This window comes from Triturus cristatus, chromosome 10 (genome assembly GCF_964204655.1).
Source record: "Triturus cristatus chromosome 10, aTriCri1.1, whole genome shotgun sequence".
In the NCBI taxonomy this organism is placed as follows: Eukaryota; Metazoa; Chordata; class Amphibia; order Caudata; family Salamandridae; genus Triturus; species Triturus cristatus.
Window position 1 is genome coordinate 140211829 of NC_140593.1, and position 22980 is coordinate 140234808.

Genomic DNA, 22980 nt, shown 5'->3' on the forward strand with positions numbered 1-22980 from the left:
AATGTGCAACACGTCTGCAGCCTACATCAAGGTTGCCAGCGCTTCAGCGTTGTTGCGCTGATATGACCGCTCTCTTTGGGACTTTCTATCACGATTTGCAGAGAAGCTGCCAAAGGAAGACAGGCAGGATTTTCAAGAAATCCTACATGAAGGGGTCTTGTGGCTAATCAAGTCATAAGCGCGGCAGCAGATGCCTCCGATCTTGCTGCTCATGGTTATTCTCACGGACTCTGCGCCCGTCGATCCTCTTGGTTAAGTTTTACGGGGTTGAAACTAGAGGCCCAGCACAGGATTCTCAACCTTCCCTTCAACGGAACATCGCTCTTCGGCTGTCTTGCTGACGATATGTCTCGAATGAAAACCGAACTAGACACCTTGAAGGCTGTGGGGTTGGAGAAAAGAAAAGATTTCCGGCATCGCTACCAACCATATGATTGAATCCAATACTAGCAGAGGGTTCAAACCCCTCACTGGTCTTCGCAGCAACATCAAGCGAGATCTCACTACCACCAGCGTCGACCTCGTAGAGGAAGAGGAGGCTCGAGACAGACAACCCCTGCAGCTAAACAATGTGCCAAGCAGTGAGTGCTTGCTTCCCCCAACTCCGTTACCCACTCCGGTGGAGGGAAGTGTAGGTTTTCACTTGGACGAGTGGTCCAAAATAACGCAGGACAAATGGGGGGGCTCAATATTGTGAGGAATGGGTACTCAGTCAGATTCAAGTCCCCTCAACCTTCTGTACCGCCTCGGAACAATACAGTACATCGCATAAGTATGCTAAGAGGAGGTCTCCATCCTGCTACAAAAACATGCCATTGAAGAGGTTCCCTGGCACCAACGTCGACGGTATCTCTTCCTGTTTTTTTGGTCCCAAAGAAAGATACAAACAGGAAGTTCAGGAGATCTCAGACTATTAAACAAATTTGTACTCTAGAAAGATTCAGAATGTTGGCATTACACCAAATAATTCCACACATTCATCAAGGAGACTGGATGTGTTCCATGGATCCTCAGGATGCTCATTTTCACATCCCATTCTCGCGGAAGCATCGCAAGTTTCTAAGATTCAGAATACAATCAGACCACTTTCAGTTCAAGGTTTTGCCTTTCGGGCTAAAGTCAGCTCCTCGCGCCTTCTCAAAATGCATGGCGGTTGTAGCGGCATTCTTGAGGAAGATCATCTTAGTTTACCCTTGCCTAGACGATTGGTTGCTCAAAAGAGCCTCTCCCACCCTGCTGCAAGAACATCTAAGATGCTGCATTCACCTTCTAAACCAGTTAGGTCTGTACGTCAACTTCAAGAAATCCATCCTCAATCCAACGCAGAGGATACTCTACTTAGGTGCAACTCTGGACTGTAAGAAACTGGCTCTATATATACTACACCAAAATGAGGTATAGTGTGTATAGAGTCCAAGTGTCCCCAGAGGTAGACAGAGGTTAAAGTTATATAGAACCTTACTCTCTTTTTGTGGTAGAGTGGTCGAGCAGTAAGGCAGTATCAGAGGACAGTGTTAAGCATTTGATGTACACACTCAGTCAGCAAATGAATTCACACACTCAAGAGCTGAACTCTAGGCCAATTTTTTTTTGTTTAAAAAAAATATACTGTTTTATTTCTAGAGTCAAACAAGCCTGGCACAGGTAAGCATAAAATACTTTGCAGTAATAAGTTACTTGATTGAAATACAGTTCGAAAATGCAGTAGAAATTGTACTTGGTTTGGTTTACAGATAATGTAGTAGATTGCAACACTCCGCAAATACAGTACATTGGAATGAATAGGCTTTTTCAACAAATTGCTGGTAAGTTACTTTTTCTAACTCCGTGCTGGATGCCTAGATTCAGCACTGGGACATTTCCTGAAAACAGGCGAGTAAATGCGTTTTTTTGTTATTTGTATGTTTTTTTATTTTTTTATTTTTTTAACAACCCATTTGATTGACTTTCTAAAGTGCCAAATGGGCGACGCCCGGCAAGCATTATACAGGTAAAAGGCATGTTGTTGGATTTCTTGGCACCAAATACCATCCCTAATGAAGGTCTGCAGAACGTCAGACCAACCCCCACCCCCCAACCCCGCACGACAAACCCTACAGAAATCGTGATACAAACATTCTACAAACTTTCTCTTCTGCCCTTGCTCAACCCTATTACACTAAACCGGTGAGTTGCTTACCACTAGCTTGTCGATTGGGTCCTGGAAAACCGGAGGCCCCAGGTGGGATAAGTTGATGCTTCTGTATGTGGCCCAGCCTGCCCATATTTTCCTGTGCTTTTGCGGACCGCACCGTGCCTGAAATACCGCAACTTCAGCCGACAGGCACCTATCCATGGCTTTTTTCCAATTACCTATACTGGGTGGGGATGTAGCCTTCCAGTGCTGTGCAATGTTGCGCTTAGCAAGTGTGAGACCCAAGAATAATTGGTGTTGTTTGTATCTATTTCCCCCCCCCCCACCCCCCTGATGTCTTCGGTGCTATGTATGAGAATCAGCCTAGGGTCTGCTGGGATGTTCCACGCTAGTATCCGCCCCAAGCAGGACTGAATGCCCGCCCAGAAGTGTTGCAGTGCCCCGCAGCTCCACACCATGTGGAGGAACGACCCCTCATCCGAGTCGCAGCGGAGGCATGTGGGGGACTGGATAGCCCCCATCCTATAGAGGCGTAGGCATGTGTAGTATATCCTATGAAGATACTTACATTGGATCAGCTGGTATTGGGTGGAGACAGCGGAGTATCTAGACTAGCCAATGCCTCAACCCAATCATAGTCCGTCAGAGTGGGCACATCCGCCTCCCACGCCACCCAAGTCTGGTGTATAGTGGTCGTGGAATGTGTAGTAATTGTTTGGTAGATTTGTCTAATTTTGTGGGCACCAAGAACTCCCATAAGCAACCGGCCTTCTAGTGGGTGGAACACGGTGAGTCGTGAGGTCCCTTATTAGAGGGGACATGGCGGAGCTGCAGATACCTGTGAAACTGTGTTTTATGGAGGTCTAAGTCCTCCTGCAGCCTCTGGAAGGACTATAGCGTGGACCCCTGCATTATATCTCCCAACATGGAGATCCCTATGTCGTCCCACTTACGGAACCCTACTAAAGACGAGACTGGCTGGAGGTGGGTGCCCTGCTAGAGGCTTTGCACATGTCAGCTTACCCCACCAACCCATTTGGCAGACCACTCTCCTCCAAATTTGGATGACTGTCCTACATGCCGGGGGAAGCTCCACCAGAGAAGCCTATTCAAAAGTGCGTTAATTTGACGGAACCACGACGGGGATGGGAAATGGGTAATTTTGCAGCCGATAGAGCAGGCGTGGTAGAGACACCATTTTGAAAATGGCTGATCTGCCATATAACAAGAGGGGCAGTTGAGACCACATCGTCTTATCTCGAACCGCGGAGAGCAACGAAGCAATGTTACGTGACCATGTGTCGGTCTGGCACCGCGTGATATACACCCTGAAGTACCGAAAGCCCGCCTCCACGACGATCAACTGCGAGGCCCAAGCTTGAGACCGCTGATCCCAGTTGATGGGGAACAAAATGGACTTACATGGGTTAGCGTAAAGCCCGGAGGTCTCCCCAAAGATCCCCAGAATCTGGAGCACCCGGGGCCCGGAGACCCAATATAAAAACAAGGCATCATCGGCATAAAGCGCAATCCTATCTGAACACTCCGATGACCAGTCCAGATCCCGGAAGACAGAGTACAGGCAGACCCATGCGGGCCAAGGGCTCGATAGCCAACGCAAACAAAAGCGGGGAGAGTGGGCACCCCTGCCTAGTGCCCCTGCGGATGGGAAAGGGGGCTGAACAATGACCAGCCACTTGGACCCATGCAGTGAGGTCTGTATAAAGCAATTTCCCGTATGCCCTGAAGCGAGGGCCTAGATTAACTGCCTCCAGAAGCTTAAAGAGGTACGTCCAGCTCAATGAATCGAACGCTTTGTCTATATCTACCAGCAAAACTACCGCGGGGCACCCCAGTCTGTTGGCACGTCTGATATTGTTTGGTGAAACGGTGTGGTATAAAGCCAGATTGATCTGGATGCACGAGATCCCGTATGCATAGGCGGAGGCGGTCCGCCAGGACCTTCCCCAGCAATTTAGGCTCGAAATTTACCAATGAGATGGGGCGATACGAGCCCGGATCTTCTGGTGGGCGGCCCGGTTTAAGGAAGACTACGGTCTCTGCATGTCTCCAATCCGTAGGCAGAATGCTCTGCTCCGACGTGTCGCGCTGCACCCTGAGCAGATGAGGTCCCAGAGTCTCCATATGGGACCGCAAGAAGTCGCACAGGAACCCGTTCAGGCCCGGTGCACGTCCTGGGTGTGTGTTGGATAGCGCCGACCGTAGCTCATCTAAAGAAATGGGTTCCTCTAGGACGGCGCATTGCTCGTCTGAGAGGCGGCGGGGATGGATATCTGTGAAATAACGTGTGCTGCAATGACCTCTCGCTCCTTGTGTAGTGCTGCGTAGAAATCTGCGAAGGCCTGTACAACCGCCTCAGTGGTGGCGCACAGGACCACCTCGGGGGACCTCAAGTGGGGTACCTGCGTCGGGCCGCCCTAGCTTGTCAGAGCCTATGAAGCATCTGGCTAGGCTTATCGCCCCATTGGTAGATCCTATACTGAGTGGCCAACCAGGGCTCCTTGGCACAGTCGGTATGAGTCTGATGGAGCTGCTGTTGAACATGTAGGAGGTTCCGACGGGCAGCGTGGTCTGAGCCCCCCACCACTAGGGATTGGAGCGCAGCCTGTCTGTTTTCCAGGTCTTGCACATGAGCCAGGCGACGCTGCTTCTCCTCAGTGCGATAGCTGATGTCGACCCTACGAATCGTGAGCTTGAACGCCTCCCAGAGAATGACTGGGAACCGGCAAGTGCCGACGTTAAAGTTGAAATAATCGGTGATAGCCCGACTTAGCGCCTCCCGATACTCCGTGTTCCGAAGCAACCAGGGGGACATGCGCCACCTGTAGGGGTCCCTGTTAGTCTGCAGGCGCAGCTTAAGTTGAATCAGTAAATGATCAGAGTTCCCGGGGCAAAATGGACGTATGTGACACCCTGTGCATATAGCTATGTGGGAAGAACATGTAATCGAGGCGAGAAAGAGAGGGGTGGACTGGCGACGCATACGAGAACCCAACCCAGTGTATGTGCCAGTACGTTTACTTTGGATGTAGCAGGGGGTGTATCTGGTTGTCGTGCTCGCCACCTATCCAATGGACCCATAATGTCATTCCAATCGCCACCCAGTACCATCAGGCCACCCCGGACATCTCCCCAGAGCTGTCAATTTGTCTATAAAAGTCTGGCCTAGCGGTGGAGGGGCGTATATGCTGCCAATTGTAATCTGTTCTGCTACAATAACCGAGATCACTGTGAAGCGGCCACCGGGATCCAGCCAATGGCGTGTAATCTGGAGCAGAACTCTACGATGAATAAGTATGGCCGTGCCCCACACGCAAAGCCGGAATGGTATACTGTAGTGTAGTCGTAGCAGGCAAGGCACGGGGCTTTCGTGCCCAGAAGATGTGTCTCCTGGAGCAGTAGGATGTCTGCTGCATAGCGCTTTGCCTGCTGGAGCACTGCCCCTCGTTTGACCTTAAGTAAGCTTCGCACATTCCAGGCGAGAATGTTCAGTACCCCCGATGTAGTTACCTGCTGTGTGGGCCATTCAGGGCATAAAAGGTGGACCGGTGTGCGCATGGTTGAGCAGTGAGGGGTGTGCATGGTGCGTAAACAAAGAACATAAAAAACAATAACATAAACTCCCCCCCCCACCCCCATACTTCAGGAACATGGAGTATCTGTCGAGGTGGAATCCCCCCCCCCCCCTCAGGCCCCCAACAGGATGACCCAAGCGGTTCCGGATTTTCTTACCCGCTCTGGTCGCAGTAGAGGGGATCCTCTGGATTGAGGCTGCAGGCGTCATCTGGAGGCTTGAGGCAGCCAGGAGTCGCCGGATCTCGGGTCATGATCGCCGGGTTGATCTCCTCGTGGTGTTTTTCCACTTCAGCTCGGGCCGGGTTCGGCAGGTGCAGAGTGGGCTGGATTTGCGGTATCCGGCCGGAGCCAGAAGCTGCAATTTGAACACGTCTGGTATTCATGGGAGAAACAGTCTTGGAAGTGCAGGCAGGCAGGTCCTCCGGGGCTTTTGAGGTTGCTGGCTGCAGGACACGCCGGTATTTCACAGGAGCAGGTTCGTGCGGAGACAGGCATGTATGGCTGGGGCAAAGTCATTGGGCGTCGTCCTCTTGTTTGCTGGCTGCACAGCTGTTCAGTCCATCTTTTCTTCTTCTTCTTGCTGGATCTGAGGAAGCAAGGTACTCGGTGCCCCCTAAATACTAGATTTAGGCGCGGTACAAGTAGGTAAAGGGCAGAGACCAATGGGTCCCTTCCTTGGGGTGGGTACACCCCCTATTCTGCCACTCTCCTGTGAGAGGGGGGCAGGTGCCTGTCTCTGGTTGGCTGGGCCCACCCCATCCTCAAGATGGCGTGGACTCGAGGTTGTGCTTCACCTCGCCTCCCCCACCTAAGGAGTTGGCAGAGGTGGGCACACCTCCCTTCCTCACTTGTTTTTCCCGCCGGTTCTCCGCCCCCAAAGTGGGGGGTAGAACCAGTGGGGACCAGTTGCTGAAAGCAGCAAATGGTCTAGAGAGGCTCACAAAGGCGGCATGCCTTTGAAGCTTTTCCTTCGTGAACCCTGACCATCCTGGGGGAGGAGCGTTGGCCCCTCGTCCCAGGATGAGCTTTTTCAGGCCCCCGAGTGCAGCAGGCCCTTGAATCAGGGGTCTAGAAACATGTCTGGTGGTGGCAGCCTAAGCAGCCACTCGGTCAGGGCACTAGAAGTTGGTTGAGTTTCAGGGGGCATCTCTAAGATGCCCTCTGTTGTGCATTTTACATTAAATCCCACACTGGCATCAGTGCGGGTTTAATGTGCTGAGGAGTTTGATACCAAACTTCCCAGTCTTCAGTGTAGCCATCATGGTGCTGTGGAGTTTGTAATAACACCCCGGCACCATATACTCTTAATGGCAACACTGCACTTACAATGTCCAAGAATGGACTTGGGCGCTGTAGGGGCACAGGGCTCATGCCCTTGTGCCCTCACCACTGGCATAGTGCACCCAGCTGGAGGGGTGGCTGATTCTAGGCCAGGGCAGTGGTTTGTTAGGCATGGCACACAGGGCTGTGTGCCATATCGACTCTTCACTTTGTTCTGCACCAAAACACGCAGCCTGCAAAGGCAGTGTGTGTGTGTGTGAAAATGTGCAGGCCCTAAGGGTGGCAGAATAAGTGCTGCAGCCCTTAGGGGCCTTCCCTGGTCACAGTTCCCTGGGTACCAATGGCACCATTTACCAGGGGCCCACCTGTGGCCAGGGGATGCCAATTGAGTTTGTTTTGGGGAAAGAACACATGCCCTGGGAACCTGATTGGCAGGGTCCCAGGGCACACCAAGAGAAAGTGCATCACTTTCCTACATGGACGCAGCAAGAGCAAAAGCGTTTCCTTCGGAGGAGAGACTACTATAGATACTCCAAAAGAGTCCAACTCTTCTGAGAACACCTCATCCCACGGCCAGACAGGTATCATCTCTGCTGGTCTGGATGGCCTCGTGCATATTCATTGTTCCGAATGCCAGGCTACAGATGAGACCCTTACAGCAAGCTCTGGAGGACCAATGGTCTCCAGCTGTTGGGAGGACACTATAACCCTAACTTACTCAGTCCAAATCTCCATAAGATGGCGGTTGCAACAATCTCATCTTCTGAAAGGAGTTCCTTTCCAACAAGAACTTTTCAAGCAAACAATCGTCACAGATGCGTCCCTTTAAGGTTGGGGGCTCACATGGGATCCCATCAGGTCCAGGGGATGTGGTCAGAAAAGAAACAGATTTACCACATCAACATGCTATAACGCAGAGCAGTGCATTTGGTGCTCAAGGTGTTCTTTCCCTCCATCGAGTCAAATTCTCTGCTAGTTCAGACGGGCAATACAACGATGTATTACCTGAACAAGCAAGGAGGGACCAGATCATGACCCCTTTCTCTGGAGGCTAAAGCGATCTGGAAGTGGCTTCTCGCAAGGGACATGTCTATCTGCATTTCACCTCCCAGGCGCCCTCAATTTACAAGCGGACGACCTAAGTCGAAACTTCGCCGAAGCGCACAACTGGATACTAAAAGACGAGATAGTTCAAGACATCTTTCGCAGATGGGGCACACCAGACATAGATCTATTTGTGGATGCAGGAAACTCAAAATGCCGCGCCTTCGCATTCAGATACCCTCAACCAGGCTCCAGGGAACGTACTGTTGATCGACTGGCATAGAAATTACTCCACGCTTTTCCACCAGTCCCTCTCATACCGCTGGTGATCAACAAACCTTACAAGTCCAGGGCAGAAATGATCCTAATTGCACCAGTGGCCTCATCAGTGGTTGTACCCGGACCTGCTACATCTGTCCAAGGTGGCACACAGGAGATTGCCATGCCAACTGGATCTACTGACCAAGTCAGGAGGGCAGGTTTTTCACCCCAACCTACCGTCACTGAGGTTGACAGCATGGCTCCTGTGTTCCTCCAATATGGACACTTAGGCATCTCTCAAGACTGTTTGCAGATCTTAAAGGAAGCGAGGAGGCCTTCGACGAGAAAGTCATGTGCTTTCAAATGGAAGCGTTTTTATCTGTGGTGTACCGCTAATGGTCATGACCCTGTCCGGGGTCAGGAACAGGTTATTTTACCTGATCTGTTGTACTTAGAAGAAAACTGTAAACCTGCTTTAGCTATCAGAGTACATCTGGCAGCGATTACAGCGTATAGAAAGTCTCCCACCCAGGCTTTTCTTTCAAATGCCAGTTTTTAAAGACTTCCTGGAGGGGCTAAAAAAGGTTTACACACCAATTAGGTTACCTTCTCCTGCCTGGGAACTTAATGTGGTCCTATTTAAATGAATGGGCCCCCCATTTGAACCCATTCACAAAGCTTCTCTGCAACACCTCTCGTGGAAGACCGCCTTTGTAGTGGCGATTACATCTGCTTGCAGGGTGAGCAAGATGCAGGCCTTATGCTCTACAGAGCTTTATCTTATTTTCCATGCTAAGAGAGTGGTGCTGGAGACTCACCCGCATTTCCGTCCCAAGGTGATCTCGGAGTTTCATATTAATCAGCCAATCACTCTTCGCACAATTTTTCCTAAGCCTACCACGCCTGCTGAGAAGGCGTTACATTCTCTGGATCTAAAAAGAGTGCTGAAATTCTATCTGGATAGAACAAAGGGTATAAGAAAGTTGGACCGTCTTTGTTAACTATGGTCCATTACACACTGGTTTTCCCTCCTCTAAAAGGTCCATCGCTCGATGGATAGTGTCTTGAATCACTTTTTTCTACCAGCTAGCACACAAACCGCTCCCCGGCAACCCGAGGGCTCACACTGCGAGAGGTAAAGTTGCTACTACAGCTATGCTTAAAGAAATACCTATCCAAGAGATATGCAAAGCAGCTACATGGCGTTCAGTCTACACATTTGCACGCCATTACTGCTTAGATTCCGATACTCAAATGGATGCTCAGTTTGGGCAAGCATCCTTGAGAAATTTATTTGGGTAATACATGATTGAAAACAGGTTTTGGTATGCAGGTATTCGTCTGCAGGATTCAGGGATGGGCTTGCTACTTTATTCAGTGCTTATGACTATTGATGAGTATCCCCTGGAAGAGAAGGATAAGTTACTTACCTGTAATCCTAGTTCTCTTCCAGGGGTATACTCACCAAAGTCGTAAGCATCCCTCCCTCCTCCCCGGACGAATACCATGTCTGTAAGAATATATCTGTCGCTCATGTTATGAATACAATGTTATACGCCGTCAAAAAGACCTGACCTAACTGTCATCTGTGGGGCATGATGGGAACCTGGAGGTCTTAAAGGCACGGCACCAGTTTTTTCTGAGTATTCTATATGCAGCCTTCTAGGCTAATCTGCCTACTATTACCTTGCTTTTTTCCTTTGAAAATAAAGGCTATGTTCAAAAACAAGTTAAAGGCATTTTCTCTGTCATGAAAATGTTATTTTATGTTTTTAAGTATTTGAAAAGAAAACATTCAATGTTGATATTTGAGCCCAGTATTCTGGTTTAGGGTGCAAATTTTTATGTGCATATTATATATATTATATATATATATATATATATATATATATATATATATGTGTATATGCATATATTTTTGTTATTGCTCCCGGGTCCCTGCAGGTGGGCAGAACTATTCAGTGCTTATGCCTTTGAGTATACCCCTGAAATAGAACTAGGATTACAGGTAAGTAACTTATCCGGAGTGTTGTGTTGCGCTTATGTCTCAGTTCATGAACAAGATTGCCATTTATGCCACATCCTTGCCAAATACATATTCCATACCTAACAGTGAGTCTGGTCTAACAGAACAGTATGAGTAAAGTGTGCACATGTAAATGTCAGACCTGCAATGCTTGTATTTTAAATTGTAATTTTATTGATTGATCGATTCAAACTCCTGGAATTACCATGTGTTTAATTCTTTTCCTGATAGGCGGCCACTGATCTTTCCATTGACGAGTCCAGTCTCACAGGTGAGACTTCTCCATGTTCCAAGGTTACTGCCCCTCAACCAGCTGCTGCTAATGGAGATCTCACCGGTAGATGCAACATTGCTTTTATGGGAACACTGGTCCGAGATGGGAAAGCAAAGGTAAGGAGAGAGATAGAGATAGATATAGAGAAAGAGATAGATATAGAGAAAGAGATATAGAGAGCGAGATAGATATAGAGAAAGAGATAGATATAGAGAGCGAGATAGATATAGAGAGAGAATTGATTTACATACTTTCCTCATACAATAGTGTCCTTGCATCAAAATAGACATTCACACTTTTGCTGAACTATGCAACATATTGCACTGAAAAGTCTACCTTGAAGACCATTATGCACCATTTTTAGTTGTTAGAATGACATTTATTTTATTCCTGATAGATTATAATTAGGGTTCCCGGTTTTATGGTATTTGTTTTTTGAATTGTACGTCTGTATTTATCCATATTTATTTTAGGTTTTGTGGAAAAATGACGCTGAAATTAGTATATTTTCACATTTATTTAACCGATTAAATATGCACTCATGCTTGAGTGCCTGCCAGGTTTCAATGCTGTGAACACCCACTGAAGATAAATCAATGCCTTTATATGAAAATATGCACATTTCAGTATCAACCTTGTGCAAATCTACTGCTGTTAAAGTCTCTTTAATAAAATTCCTTTCTTTTTTTAACCCTCTTACCTATCAATCCACACAGCTATTGGCCTGGCAGTCATGACAGACAGTATTTAGAATTACTCAAAAGTTTTTAGCCACAATTAAAAATAAATACAGACCAGAAAGTAAATGTTTTCTGTCTCTATTTATCTGTAAAAATCAGTAAAAACAGAAAACCGGAAGCCTTACGTAAAATGTTGCCATTTTATGTGTTCTCCATACACATCAAAATGTCACTTGTTTTTATAGAACAACATTTAACAAACAGCAATTAAGTGATGCTTCCTAGCTCAGAAAGCTTTTGTCATCATTGTGTTCGTTTGTTGTCGCGTATCAGATGAGTTTTAAAATGATGTACATTCAGTTTTCTTAAATTGAGCTGCTTTTGTTTGTGCCTTAGGGAATTGTTATTGGAACAGGAGAAAATTCTGAATTTGGTGAAGTCTTTAAAATGATGCAGTCTGAAGAAGTGAGTATTTAGAGAACCACATTGATTGTATCCCGTACCTTGCAATACTTTTGTTAACTGAGGTTTTAGAACAATTTGTATTTTTTACTCTTGCCTGAAAAGATGGGCAGGGCTGTGGTGATCACTGGCTTAAATTATGAAAGCACACTCCATTTGGCTACTGCCAATGTCAGAACCTCTTTCAGAGGGCCACAGGGCAAGCAGGAGTTGCTGAGCTCAACCGTGGTGGTGGCGTCCTTTAATTCCTGATGTCCCAGCACCCAACCTACTGTGAGCCATGAGTAACTGGGCAGTTGGGTGCAATCCCTTTCAGCGCTTGCCTGCGACCGCTCAGTCTTTCCTCAATGATACGTTTGCCTCCTCAGTTATTTTACGACCTGCATCAGTATTTGACTTCCATCGCCAAGCTCCTACGGTGATCAGTAAGTGTGCCTCCTGGCTTCTACGGCACGGTGAAGCAGGGCAGCGGTCCCGACTTACGGTGGCACCCACTCCCTCCTGGTCAAACTGGGGGTTGCCAACTTTGGTCAGCACACAGGCGATGGTCTGCACTTCACAGTGGCCCTCTTTCCAATGAAACGAGGGTCACCGACCTAGGCAAGATCTGGCAGGCAGCCACTACTGCAGTGGTCCGACGGGACTGGGAGTCTCACTCTTCACTCACTGTGATTTACTTGCCAGGATCCCCACTGGGCATTGCTCCCTCCAGACGTTCTTGTATTCTGTTCATGGCTGGATGCTTACCTGTAATTCAGACACCGCTCTTCTGAGGTAAGGGTGACTGTTTCCGGAAGCCACAATATCATTACATACTAGAATATGTGATAGGCAATTGCAGTTGAGTAGCTACCAACCTCTCAAGAGATAAAAGCCAAAGGCATAAAACAACTCCATGCTGATGACGTCTCCACAGGGTTGGAGAAAACAAGTCAGGATCCCAGGCAAGGAAAAGAAAATGACATCATAACGCCACAGGAAACGTAATGGATTGGGAAGGTCAGGAAGAAACCTAGGGAACATCAGCCATGATGGAAATGAAATTAGAACAAAAAGCAGAAGTGGACTAGCTGTGTAGTCACCTTAAAAGGCAGCTGCAAGCCCTCAGGAAAGTGATTGTCATGTTGGAATTGAAGAGAAAAGTAGCAGCAGCCTGGAACCCAGGAACATTAGAGGAATTAGCCCATGTGAGACGCACTTTTGGCCCACAGCTGCGAGCTACATATGGTGTCTTCTGAGACCCAGGAACTACAGGACCCCTCAAATACCGCAGTTCTCAGGCAGCCAGGACGCTGCGAAGGGGCCACTGGTCTTCGCAGACAGGCAAAAGGCTGATACCCCAGGCTCGGTGCAAGTGGTCTTCGCATACTATGTTGATGAACCCTCACCCAGCAGGAAGACTAGCAGACCTTGGACCCTAGTCCTGGTTCCAGCAGCTAAAGTCTCCTCTTTCCTGGTCAGAATTGTTCTTGAACAACTGGCGGGTCTCTTGCTCTCACCTTTATAGTTAAACTCCAGGTCTGTCACCATGCAGAGAACATTTATGTCCCAATATCTAATACATTAGCTTCCAAATAGCTCAGTCACATGTGAGGGTTTGTCGGGCAATCTTGGCTTCTTTGCTGAAAGTACTTTGGATACTGGAGTTTTCGAGCTCTTACTTACAAATGTAAGAGTAATGCTATAAGTCCCCAAATCTTTGTGGTACTGGTTAAAAAAAGTAGAGTTGGCTGTTGGTGTTACAGTGGGGGTCATCTGTTGGCAACAAATAGCTGCTCAGTACAAGGTTCAGTCTTTAGATTTCCCCTCGACTAGTCTAGCTGGTTATGTAACAAATTTTGAAACAGTCAATTTCTAATTGCTCTAAAGCTTATTTTCTTTAGCCGTACATTAAATGTTTTGCTAGATAATCTGATGTACATTGGGCAAGAGTTGTCCTTGTTTAACAGTCAGCAACCTTTGCTCATTTTATGCGTTGTCTTATTCAGGCTCCAAAGACCCCGTTGCAGAAGAGTATGGATATACTAGGAAAGCAACTCTCTCTGTACTCCTTTGGTATTATAGGTAAGGCAACGCATGTACATATTTTCACTCTTCTAATCCTATTTATGTATCCTCAAATTGGTAATCCGTGTGCGGGTGCTTTAGTCGACTGAGGGGAGGGAAAGAGCATTTGGCTGGTTAGGATACTTCCAAATAGGCACACTTAAAATGTTCTAAAATTTCTATCTTGTGTTTTAGGTCTCACTATAAGCAGGTTGTATCTGGTTTTATTACTGCTAGCTTTACAAACTGTAAAGAAGGGATGCGGTAAGAGTTGGTGGCAGCTACTCCCCGCTGGGCGCCGAGCACGAACATTCTGTTAATGTAACTCGCTTTTGCAGAGGCTAATAATTGTTTTAAACGCACATTGTGCAGTGACACTGAGCTGAAGCTCGCTTTTTTTTTTTTTTTTTTTTTTTAAATGAAACTGTTGTTGTGTATATGTTGTTTTTAGATTCACCCTGAAAATAAGAGCACATACTTGCACTCACCAGTGACATTCTTTGTGAGCCGTGGACTGTTTCCGCGTAGTTTAGAGGCAACCGGCATCCTAGCCAATTGCGGTTGTCGAGGGCGGGACAGGGGCGGCACCTGACGGAGTGTCGAGCGGTTAGCGCTCTAGACCTCCGCTTCCTGGAGAGTATTTAGCCACTCGGAGGCCCCCAGCGCGCAGCGATGGCGCGCAGGGTAGGCGCCTTTGACTGCGCCAAAGACGAGCCTAAGACCAGCCCGTCTGTGCCCGTCCGGGCCAGGCCGGGTCACGGGGCAGGAAACGCTAGTCCGGGTAAGATCACTGTGGATCAGTTAAGGTCTATGCGCCCAAGTAGCAATAGTAAATGCTCTGTCCTAAAGCCTTCCCTAACGGGTATACAAGTATGTCCTCACTGTACATTTGCTCTTACAAATGTTCAGCCCTACCCAGAGGTATCACACAAACCTAAGCCATCAACTCAAACCTCTGTTTTAAATTCTCGCACATTCACATTCTACACTGTGAATTGTAGATCACTGCCTCAACATAAAGCTGATATCTACCACCTCCTAGCTGAAGAAAAACCTTGTGCGCTATTTCTAACAGAGACCTGGTTGCATGATGGTGCAGGTCCCGATGTAGCCGCTGCCTTACCCTCTAACTATGCCATTGTTAGAGTAGACAGAGATAAACAAGTAGGAGGGGGCATCGCTGTGATCTTTAACAGGGATTTTAATTGTGATTTTGAAACAGTAAATATTCCTGGATGTGAAGCAGCTTTTTTTAAAATTTCATTGAATCCAAATTTTATGTTTTCTGGATTTCTAATTTATCGTCCTCCGGGAAACAGCAGTGGTTGGGCTGCGAACTTGGCTAATTTCATTTCGCCTTACTTTCTGAATGCCCAAAACTTGACCATACTGGGGGATTTAAATCTTCATTTGGATGACAAATCTAATAGCATAGCTGTTAACCTGTTAGAGGACTTTAATACTTTGAATATGTCTCTACGAAATGAGGGTCCCACTCATAAAGCTGGGCATCTGTTAGACCCCATTATTTCTAGTGTACAGGAGCTAAAATGGTTGAAAACAGACCCTATTTGTTGGTCGGACCATTTTTTAACGCTTTTTAGTATTACTCTTGAACAATTTAATTCGCCAGGCTCTGCTTGCCCTCCAATTTTTATGAGAAATTGGAAAAAGCTAGATCTAACTGAGTTACAGAACGCGTTACAGGCATCCCTCCCTGTTCTGGGTGCTGATATGGAAAGAAATGCGCTGGAAACCCACACTTGGCTAGAGAGAGCAGTTGACATCTGTCTGCCCGCTACCAGGTGTAGAGGGAATGTCCATCGTCCCCCGGCCCCCTGGTATACGGAAGTACTGAAACTAGAAAAAACCAAGTGTAAGGGACTTGAGAGGAAATGGCGCAAACAGTATGATCCTCTTAAAAAGGAAGCATATCGTAAGGCCAGAAACCTCTATCACACGGCCTGTGCTAGAGCTAAAGCATCCTATGTAACAGAGACCATTAATACTGCTGCCAATAAAGCACGGACCCTTTTTAACACAGTTAAAGAATTAGCCGGAGCTAATTCTATGGCAGTTGCACGTCCCCTGACCCCTCAAAAATGTCAAGACCTTGCCACATATTTTGTGGAAAAGATCGAGACTATTCTTGCCAACATTAATGTTCCGGGGAGGGATGACAGGAAAGTTCCTCCCTTAGAAAGCCTACCAGGAAATCGGCTTGTCTCCTGGCCATCCATCTCCCTGGACACCTTGAAATCCTTAGCCGCCTCTATCAAGTCGGGCTCTCCATGTGACCCTCTCCCAATTAATATTCTGAGCCAACTGGACGACAGTGCTTTGGGGATTATTGCCGAGACATTAAACGCCTCCATTCATCTGGCAACCGTCCCAGCGTCCTGGAAGCGCGCCATGGTCAGCCCTCTGCTGAAAAAGCCGTCAGCTGATCCAGAGGTACTGGCCAACTATCGTCCGATTTCCCTGCTGCCAGCATTCTCAAAAATACTGGAGAAGCACATCCATGGTGTACTTTCAACTTACACAGAGAATAACAACCTACTCCATTTTTCCCAATCGGGTTTTAGGGCAGGCCACTCCACCGAATCTGCCCTCCTGGGAGTCACGGAGAAGATCAGGGGACTTTTGGACGACGGGCAAACGGTTGCTCTTGTTCTGCTTGATTTAAGCGCAGCCTTCGACACCATCTCACACAACAGACTGCTTGTCAGGCTGAGTGAGGATGGTGTCGGAGGGGCAGCGCTGGACTGGATTAGATCTTTGGCAGAGCGGGTAGGTCTAGAACTTATGACCTATGCGGACGATTCGCAGATTATTTTTTCCCTTACTAACTCAGAATCTTCATCCCCCTCTGTGCTGAAACTAGGCCTTCAGGAAATTTTCAGCTGGATGTCTACGAACCAGCTAAAGCTCAATGGGGAGAAGACAGAGATTCTTCTCCTGGGGAAAAATAAAGATCTGTGGCAGGATACCCATTGGCCACCATCTTTGGGCGCCTTCCCCACCCCGGCTACCCAAGCTAGAAATTTGGGGGTGTGCATTGATGATTCATTATCAATGAAACAGCAGGCCAACAAAGTGGCTGGTGTCTGCTTCACGATCCTTAAATGGCTGCGGAAGATTATCTGGATGCTGCCTGTGGATACCCAGAAGACCGTAGTCAATGCATTAATTACATCTAGGCTTGACTACGGTAACATCTTATACCTGGGTTCCAATCTAGCCGTGATCAGGAGATTGCAGCTGGTCCAGAACTCCGCAGCCAGGTTGCTGTGCAAGATTCCTAGGACAGCAAGGATCTCGAAGCATCTGAGGAACCTGCATTGGTTGAGGGTAGAGAACCGAGTTCGGTTCAAAGCCTTGACATACATGTTCAAGATCAGGGCAGGAACTGCACCAAAATACCTGCAAAAATTGGTTAGGCCCCATGTTCCTACACGCAATCTCCGTTCTTTAAATGGAGCAAATTTCGTGGTTCCCAGGTTCAAACTGGCCCGAATGGGGGGGAAATCTTTCTCCCATCTGGGACCAGTTCTTTGGAATTCCCTCCCCTTAGCCTTACGGAAGGAGGAGAATTTTGCCAGTTTTAAGAAAAACGTTAAAACTTGGCTTTTTAATAAATAATTGTGGTCCTTGACAGTTACTGCCTCTATGTTTTGACCTCTTAGCCCTGGCGCCGGGAAACCCTTTGTGGGTATCTGTGCGCATTACAAATGCAAAAAAAAAAAAAAAAAAAAAAATGCCTTGTAAATAAAATCTTAAAAGGGGGTGCCTGTTTTCAGCAAGGCCTATTCTTTCTTACTTTGCAATCAAAGAGGCGTACTTGTTCTCTGAGCCTCTGATTTTTTTTTTTATTAGGTTTTATTGTTTTTATTAAATTTAACAATTCCGATCCATATTCCTTCCACTGAACAGTATCATACTTTCCCCAACAACACATGACTTCTAAGCTGGTATCCGTTCATACTCTTTTTGCCTACCTCCGTTTTATTTCATACATGCAATGTTTAGTTGCATGTTAGATGGCTAATTCCTCTACTGGTGATACAAAATACGGACCGGGTTTGGTAGGTAGGTGAGTGATGGACAAGAGTGTGCCAGAGGATAACATTCAGAGACTGAACACAAAGCTGTAGGACTTGCATATCTTCCCCTCCCCCTAAGCAGGTCTTGTGCTTTGAATATTACTCCACCTGCAGAACATAACTACATTATACGCCATCAATGACTTAATTTGTTTGATGCAGAAAAGTTCCTCAGTCCTTCCAATAAGGTGACTGTAAGTGCAATGTTTACACGTATCCTTAACATGGTCACATTATTAACCTAGACACATCATTTCGTAAAAACCAAACTTCAGCCAATAGGAGCGAAGGTCATAGAACACCACTCCTTCCATAAGCCAAACATACCTTAGATTTCTACCATATGTTGTGTTTGAATGGAACTTCCTGAGCTCTGCTCAGTCTTTAACACCTGTTGCATCTTTTTGCGCAAAAACCTTCAAGAACAGTGATGGTAGACTTTACTATGGCCCCAGAAGTCAAAATCTAAAAATGTGCCATCTTCAGGTGATGACTCTCATGGTTCTACATGCACATGGAAGGATTTTCTTCCAAAGTCACTTTTGAGGAGATACTTATATGTCCAAAGAAAAAAAGAAAAAGTCTAGAGAGAAGTCCATATCCTTAGATGGTCATCTTGCTGAGCAACCAACACCCATGAAAAAGATATCTGTGGAACTGGAGAAACCAAAATCATTGACAAGGATGTAATAGATGGGACGACAATGAAGGCAATGCCCTCATCGTCGATAAACACAGTTGACAAAGATCTCCCCGAAGGAAAAGTTCTTAAATCTGCCACCACTGACAACTGGATCTTCGACCATCTTTTCAACAACCAAAACTATTCACGACAAAGATGACTACCACCTCGTCGATTACTACACAGCCGACTAAAGCTTTGTTGATCAGCACTATATAAGACTTGAAAGGTATAAATAGTGACACTAATTTTAATAGTGACATCTTTGATGCCGGAGTACCAAGTAAAGTTTCCAAATCATGAGATATTGATTGCCAGAGCACTTGTGTATTCTCGATTATTGGCTTGTACTTTTGTCAGCATGCTGTGGAGGTCTACCCCGGGATCCTGGGTATCTATCGAACTAAAGTTAATCCATGTTCTCACTCTGGGATTGTTTCCTCCTCCTGCACTACTAATCAGGTACCGGTGGTCTCATTACAGGATTACCCTAAGGAGACTACCGGTACCGCCATAACAGTACAGATGGAGAAAAGACAATCCCAGAGTGGGAACATGAATTAAACAAGCAAAGTCTGATATCTCACTCAACTCATGTTTGACGCAGAGGAGTCTGATGATTAGAGACCCTTTGGGGTAGCATACAATCCCATGCAGCTCAAGGGTCAGATATTAGGACTCTGACTGGGAAGAATACAGCAAAGCAGAAGATGTCTAGTAATATCAACAGGGACAAAGACAGAAAGAAGGTACTGCCAGAAGTTCTTACCAACCATTTGCAGAACATCTAAAATATTGATAATATGGAGAGGTTTATGAAGAGGGCGCTCAAATCTCATACCAGCCTATAATGCCAAGTGCCAATTAACATGGTTAAAAATCTGTCTAATGCTGGCAGATTGTTACACCCATTTTCTGGCATCCACAGCAGATGAGCAACCGAGACAGCCCTCTAGACCATCTTCTCGACCTCACTCAAGATCTCATACTATGAATTCACACACACACCTGCATTTAGCGTTCAGACACAGTGAGTCAGTAACTCAGTTGTTACATTCCACTATGCTCCAACAGCCTATGACTCCGGCTTTCAATTATGCTGATTATGCCTTTCCGGATGATGACCACTAGGACAGGAAACATCAAGATGATGCTCCTCACTCTGGCCCTAAATGAGAATATTTTGTGGTCCAAAAGCGTGAGGTTTAACTACTCTCCCAGCAGACTGTCCTGATGAATATAAGGGGCTTCCATAACCTAGTAGGGAGGTTATCAAAAAGGTTAGACCTCTGCTTCCTTCAAAGGAAACTGATTGTTTTCTTTGTCTTCTCATGTCCTCAAAGAGACCATATATGAAAAGAAGTCAGATTGATTCCAATCAGTGATCGCATCTGGTCTGACGGGTATAAGGTAATGAAGAATCTGACTACTGTAGCTGCTATACTCAACAAAAAGTACAAAGCACATGAAGATTTGCGGGCTTGTCCTGATTGTTCATCCTCTGGCTGAGAGGTGAACTAGAAATCCATCTGCACCACCAGACACAGAGTAGGAGACTCAATAGAATTGGCAAGAGATACTCTGCTACAGCGATCACTGATTAGTGCTTCCTATACATTGGGAATCCTGGGGCGATATCATAGGCAAATGTGGTCCGATAATTTACCATATTTGAACCTTCTAACAGAATATAAAAAGAATGATGTGAAAGCTATTCTCTTGGAAGGACAAAGTACATTTTCAGCCCTAATAGATACTTCCATGAACATCATGACCATTGGATTCAGGCAATTGGCTGGTGCAGTAATGCTGCATAGACAAGGATGGTTGAAGGCCACCTGTTTTAGAACGGAGGTGCAAAGCTGTATCCTAAACATGCCCTATGATGGTGAGTCTGGTTGGGTCGAGCCTGGACAGCGCATGCACTGTATTCAGGTAGGGACCTGAAGCTCCACCCACTCTCTGCCCATATTTTTCATTGGCTTTTGTCATTGTGCACTGTAAACTGTGGCTGTTAATTGGTCAATAGACTTAGTAGTCCCTCCTTAGTACCGCCTTGTCTCATTTTGTAACCTCCTATGGTGACACCCCCTGTTACTTGTGGTGTTACTCGCTAGGCTTTAATCACACCATCCGAGCACTGTTTTCTGAAATAGCTTTGAGAAATAGCACACTTGCTCCTAACGCTTTATTTTTTATTTTTATAGCACGGGCGCTGGCATTTTCAATTAAAAGTCTTGCATTTGCGAGAGCTTACAATTACAATGCCTTTTATTGATCTGTTTTAAAAACAAAACATAAATAAAAGCCATTGTCTTTTACAATCCCAATTGCTCAAACTCTCGTAAATGCAAGACCTATTGCATTGCAAATGCTTGTTTTTTTGGGGTGCCACATTGATGAGGTTGTGAATTTAAGCGGATAAGGACACAGTCAGCAGTGATTGCCCAAGCCCTTTCTAGGGGCTAAGAGATTGGGTCAGTACTCCTAAAGAGGTGGAATTAAGTCCTACAGACACCAGCCATGTAAATAGCCTCAACTGTCCTAACAGCAACAGAATTCCCCTCAATGCAGAGCTCCGTCTCCAGTGTCCTATCAGAGACTAGAGCCTCGTGAAAGAGATGTCAGCCAATCTAAAGTCCAAAAGTCAACAAAACGACAATGACCTCTTTCTGGAGATGGTCACGGAATTTCAAGACAATTGTGTGCCAGTTGGCGGTATTTGGGGTGGGGGTTCTCCTGTTACTACAAACACTGGGGAAAAACATAATCAGACTGCTGGATTCTGGATCTCGTACAGTTTGGCAATACTCTTAAGTAGTTTGAGAAACCTTCACCTACTCTCCCATCCCAAAAGAGCCTATGAACATCTTCTGTTTAAGGCATCGATCTCCTTCGTGTTAAAGAATTCAGCGATAGAACTGGTCTCCAGCTCCCAATGAAATTGAGGTTTCTAGTCCTGCTTGTTTCTCCTCAAAAGGAAATCAGATAAATGGAGACCAATCTTAAAACTATGTCAATTAAATGAATTTTTCAAGAAGCAGACATTATCCAGTATTAGGGTATCTTTCATAGATTCACATGCCTGAATCATTCCCCGTCGTCGGGAATGGGAGTCACCGGTAAATAACAAAGTAATGTCCAGAAGACATAAGACAGTCATAGGCCTCAGAGGCCTTAGCTTAGTAAGCTATCCACGTCCTTATGTAAAAAGGACCAAATTTTGGCCAGAGCCAATCAGCTAACACCACCCTCTAGAACCTTCCTGGTAGGAGCTCTAGTCCCTCAGATTTTCTACCGCACGTCGTGCTAAGGGAGTCTCCACTGAGCTCTGCTCATTTCTTTGGATTTGACAGCATTTCTTCTCAACATTCTGGATTTTCAGCATGGCTGATACACCTAAGAAGGGTTTATTCAGGCCCTGCGCCTCTTGTGGAAAAAAGAGGCTACATATCGACGACCAACACAAGGACTGCTTGTATTGTCTCTATCCCAGTCACAGTTCTAAGGACTGCAAGGTATGTCGGACTTTCTCATCTAAGACCTTGAAAGACCGAGAGGGGCGCCTTTTAATCTGGCTGCAAAGGCTAAAGGACAAGGAGGATGTGGCCTCTGAGGAGAGTGAGAGTTCTTCAGTTGCGTCTCACTCCTCATCTAAAAGACCAAGGGTGGCATCGCCGGGCCCTTCGTCGCAGCCACCTCAAAAGAAGACGCAGAAAAAGTCTTCAGAGGTCCAGGATTCGCCTGTTCCAGGGAGCTCGTTTCCTAAGGTGATGCCCCACACCTTCAAAAAGCCTATTGCCACCTCGTCGACGACAACAATGTCGACAGTAGCGTCGACGAGAAAATCTCCTTCGACAGCGATTTCAGTTACATCGTCGACGACGACTCTATCGACGATGACATCCCATTCCATGTCCTCGACGACGACAACTCCATCGTCGACGGCAGGCAAGTCAATCCCGTCGACGTTAGCCATAAAAAAGGCGTCGTCGAGTAAGCTGTCGACGGGAGCGTCGACGACGACGACACCGTCGACAAGAGCTTCATCATCGTCGACGACAACATCGTCGACGAAGACACCGTCGACGACGAAGACACCGTCGACGAGAATATCACCGACGACGCCGTCGTCGACGTCATCGTCGACGTCATCGTCGACGAGGAGACCGTCTTCATCATCCTCGTCGTTGACGACGACCCCGACGACGATCCCGTCGACGGCATTGATACCTGTAACGTCGGTTACAGCTATACCATCGAGCCCCTTGAGGAGTATGGACACGGACGACCAGAGTACATTTGTGCATGTACAAATAACCAAGCGTGCATTGACTCCGGCCCTCACTTCGCCCAGTAAGGTCTCAACCTTGCCTCCCACTCGCCTCTT

The 22980-nt window shown here is 46.7% G+C and overlaps 1 protein-coding gene across 4 annotated transcripts in view; it reads left to right on the plus strand.

The window, feature by feature from the left end:
- ATP2C1 (ATPase secretory pathway Ca2+ transporting 1) overlaps positions 1-22980 on the plus strand; it is an 831636-nt gene that overhangs the window by 461974 nt on the left and 346682 nt on the right. For all 4 annotated transcript variants that reach the window (XM_085630651.1, XM_085630649.1, XM_085630650.1 and 1 more), the window contains 3 exons: positions 10575-10733; positions 11694-11762; positions 13748-13823. In XM_085630651.1, the coding sequence (XP_085486777.1) occupies positions 10575-10733; positions 11694-11762; positions 13748-13823 (304 nt within the window). The remainder of the gene's footprint in view (positions 1-10574; positions 10734-11693; positions 11763-13747; positions 13824-22980) is intronic.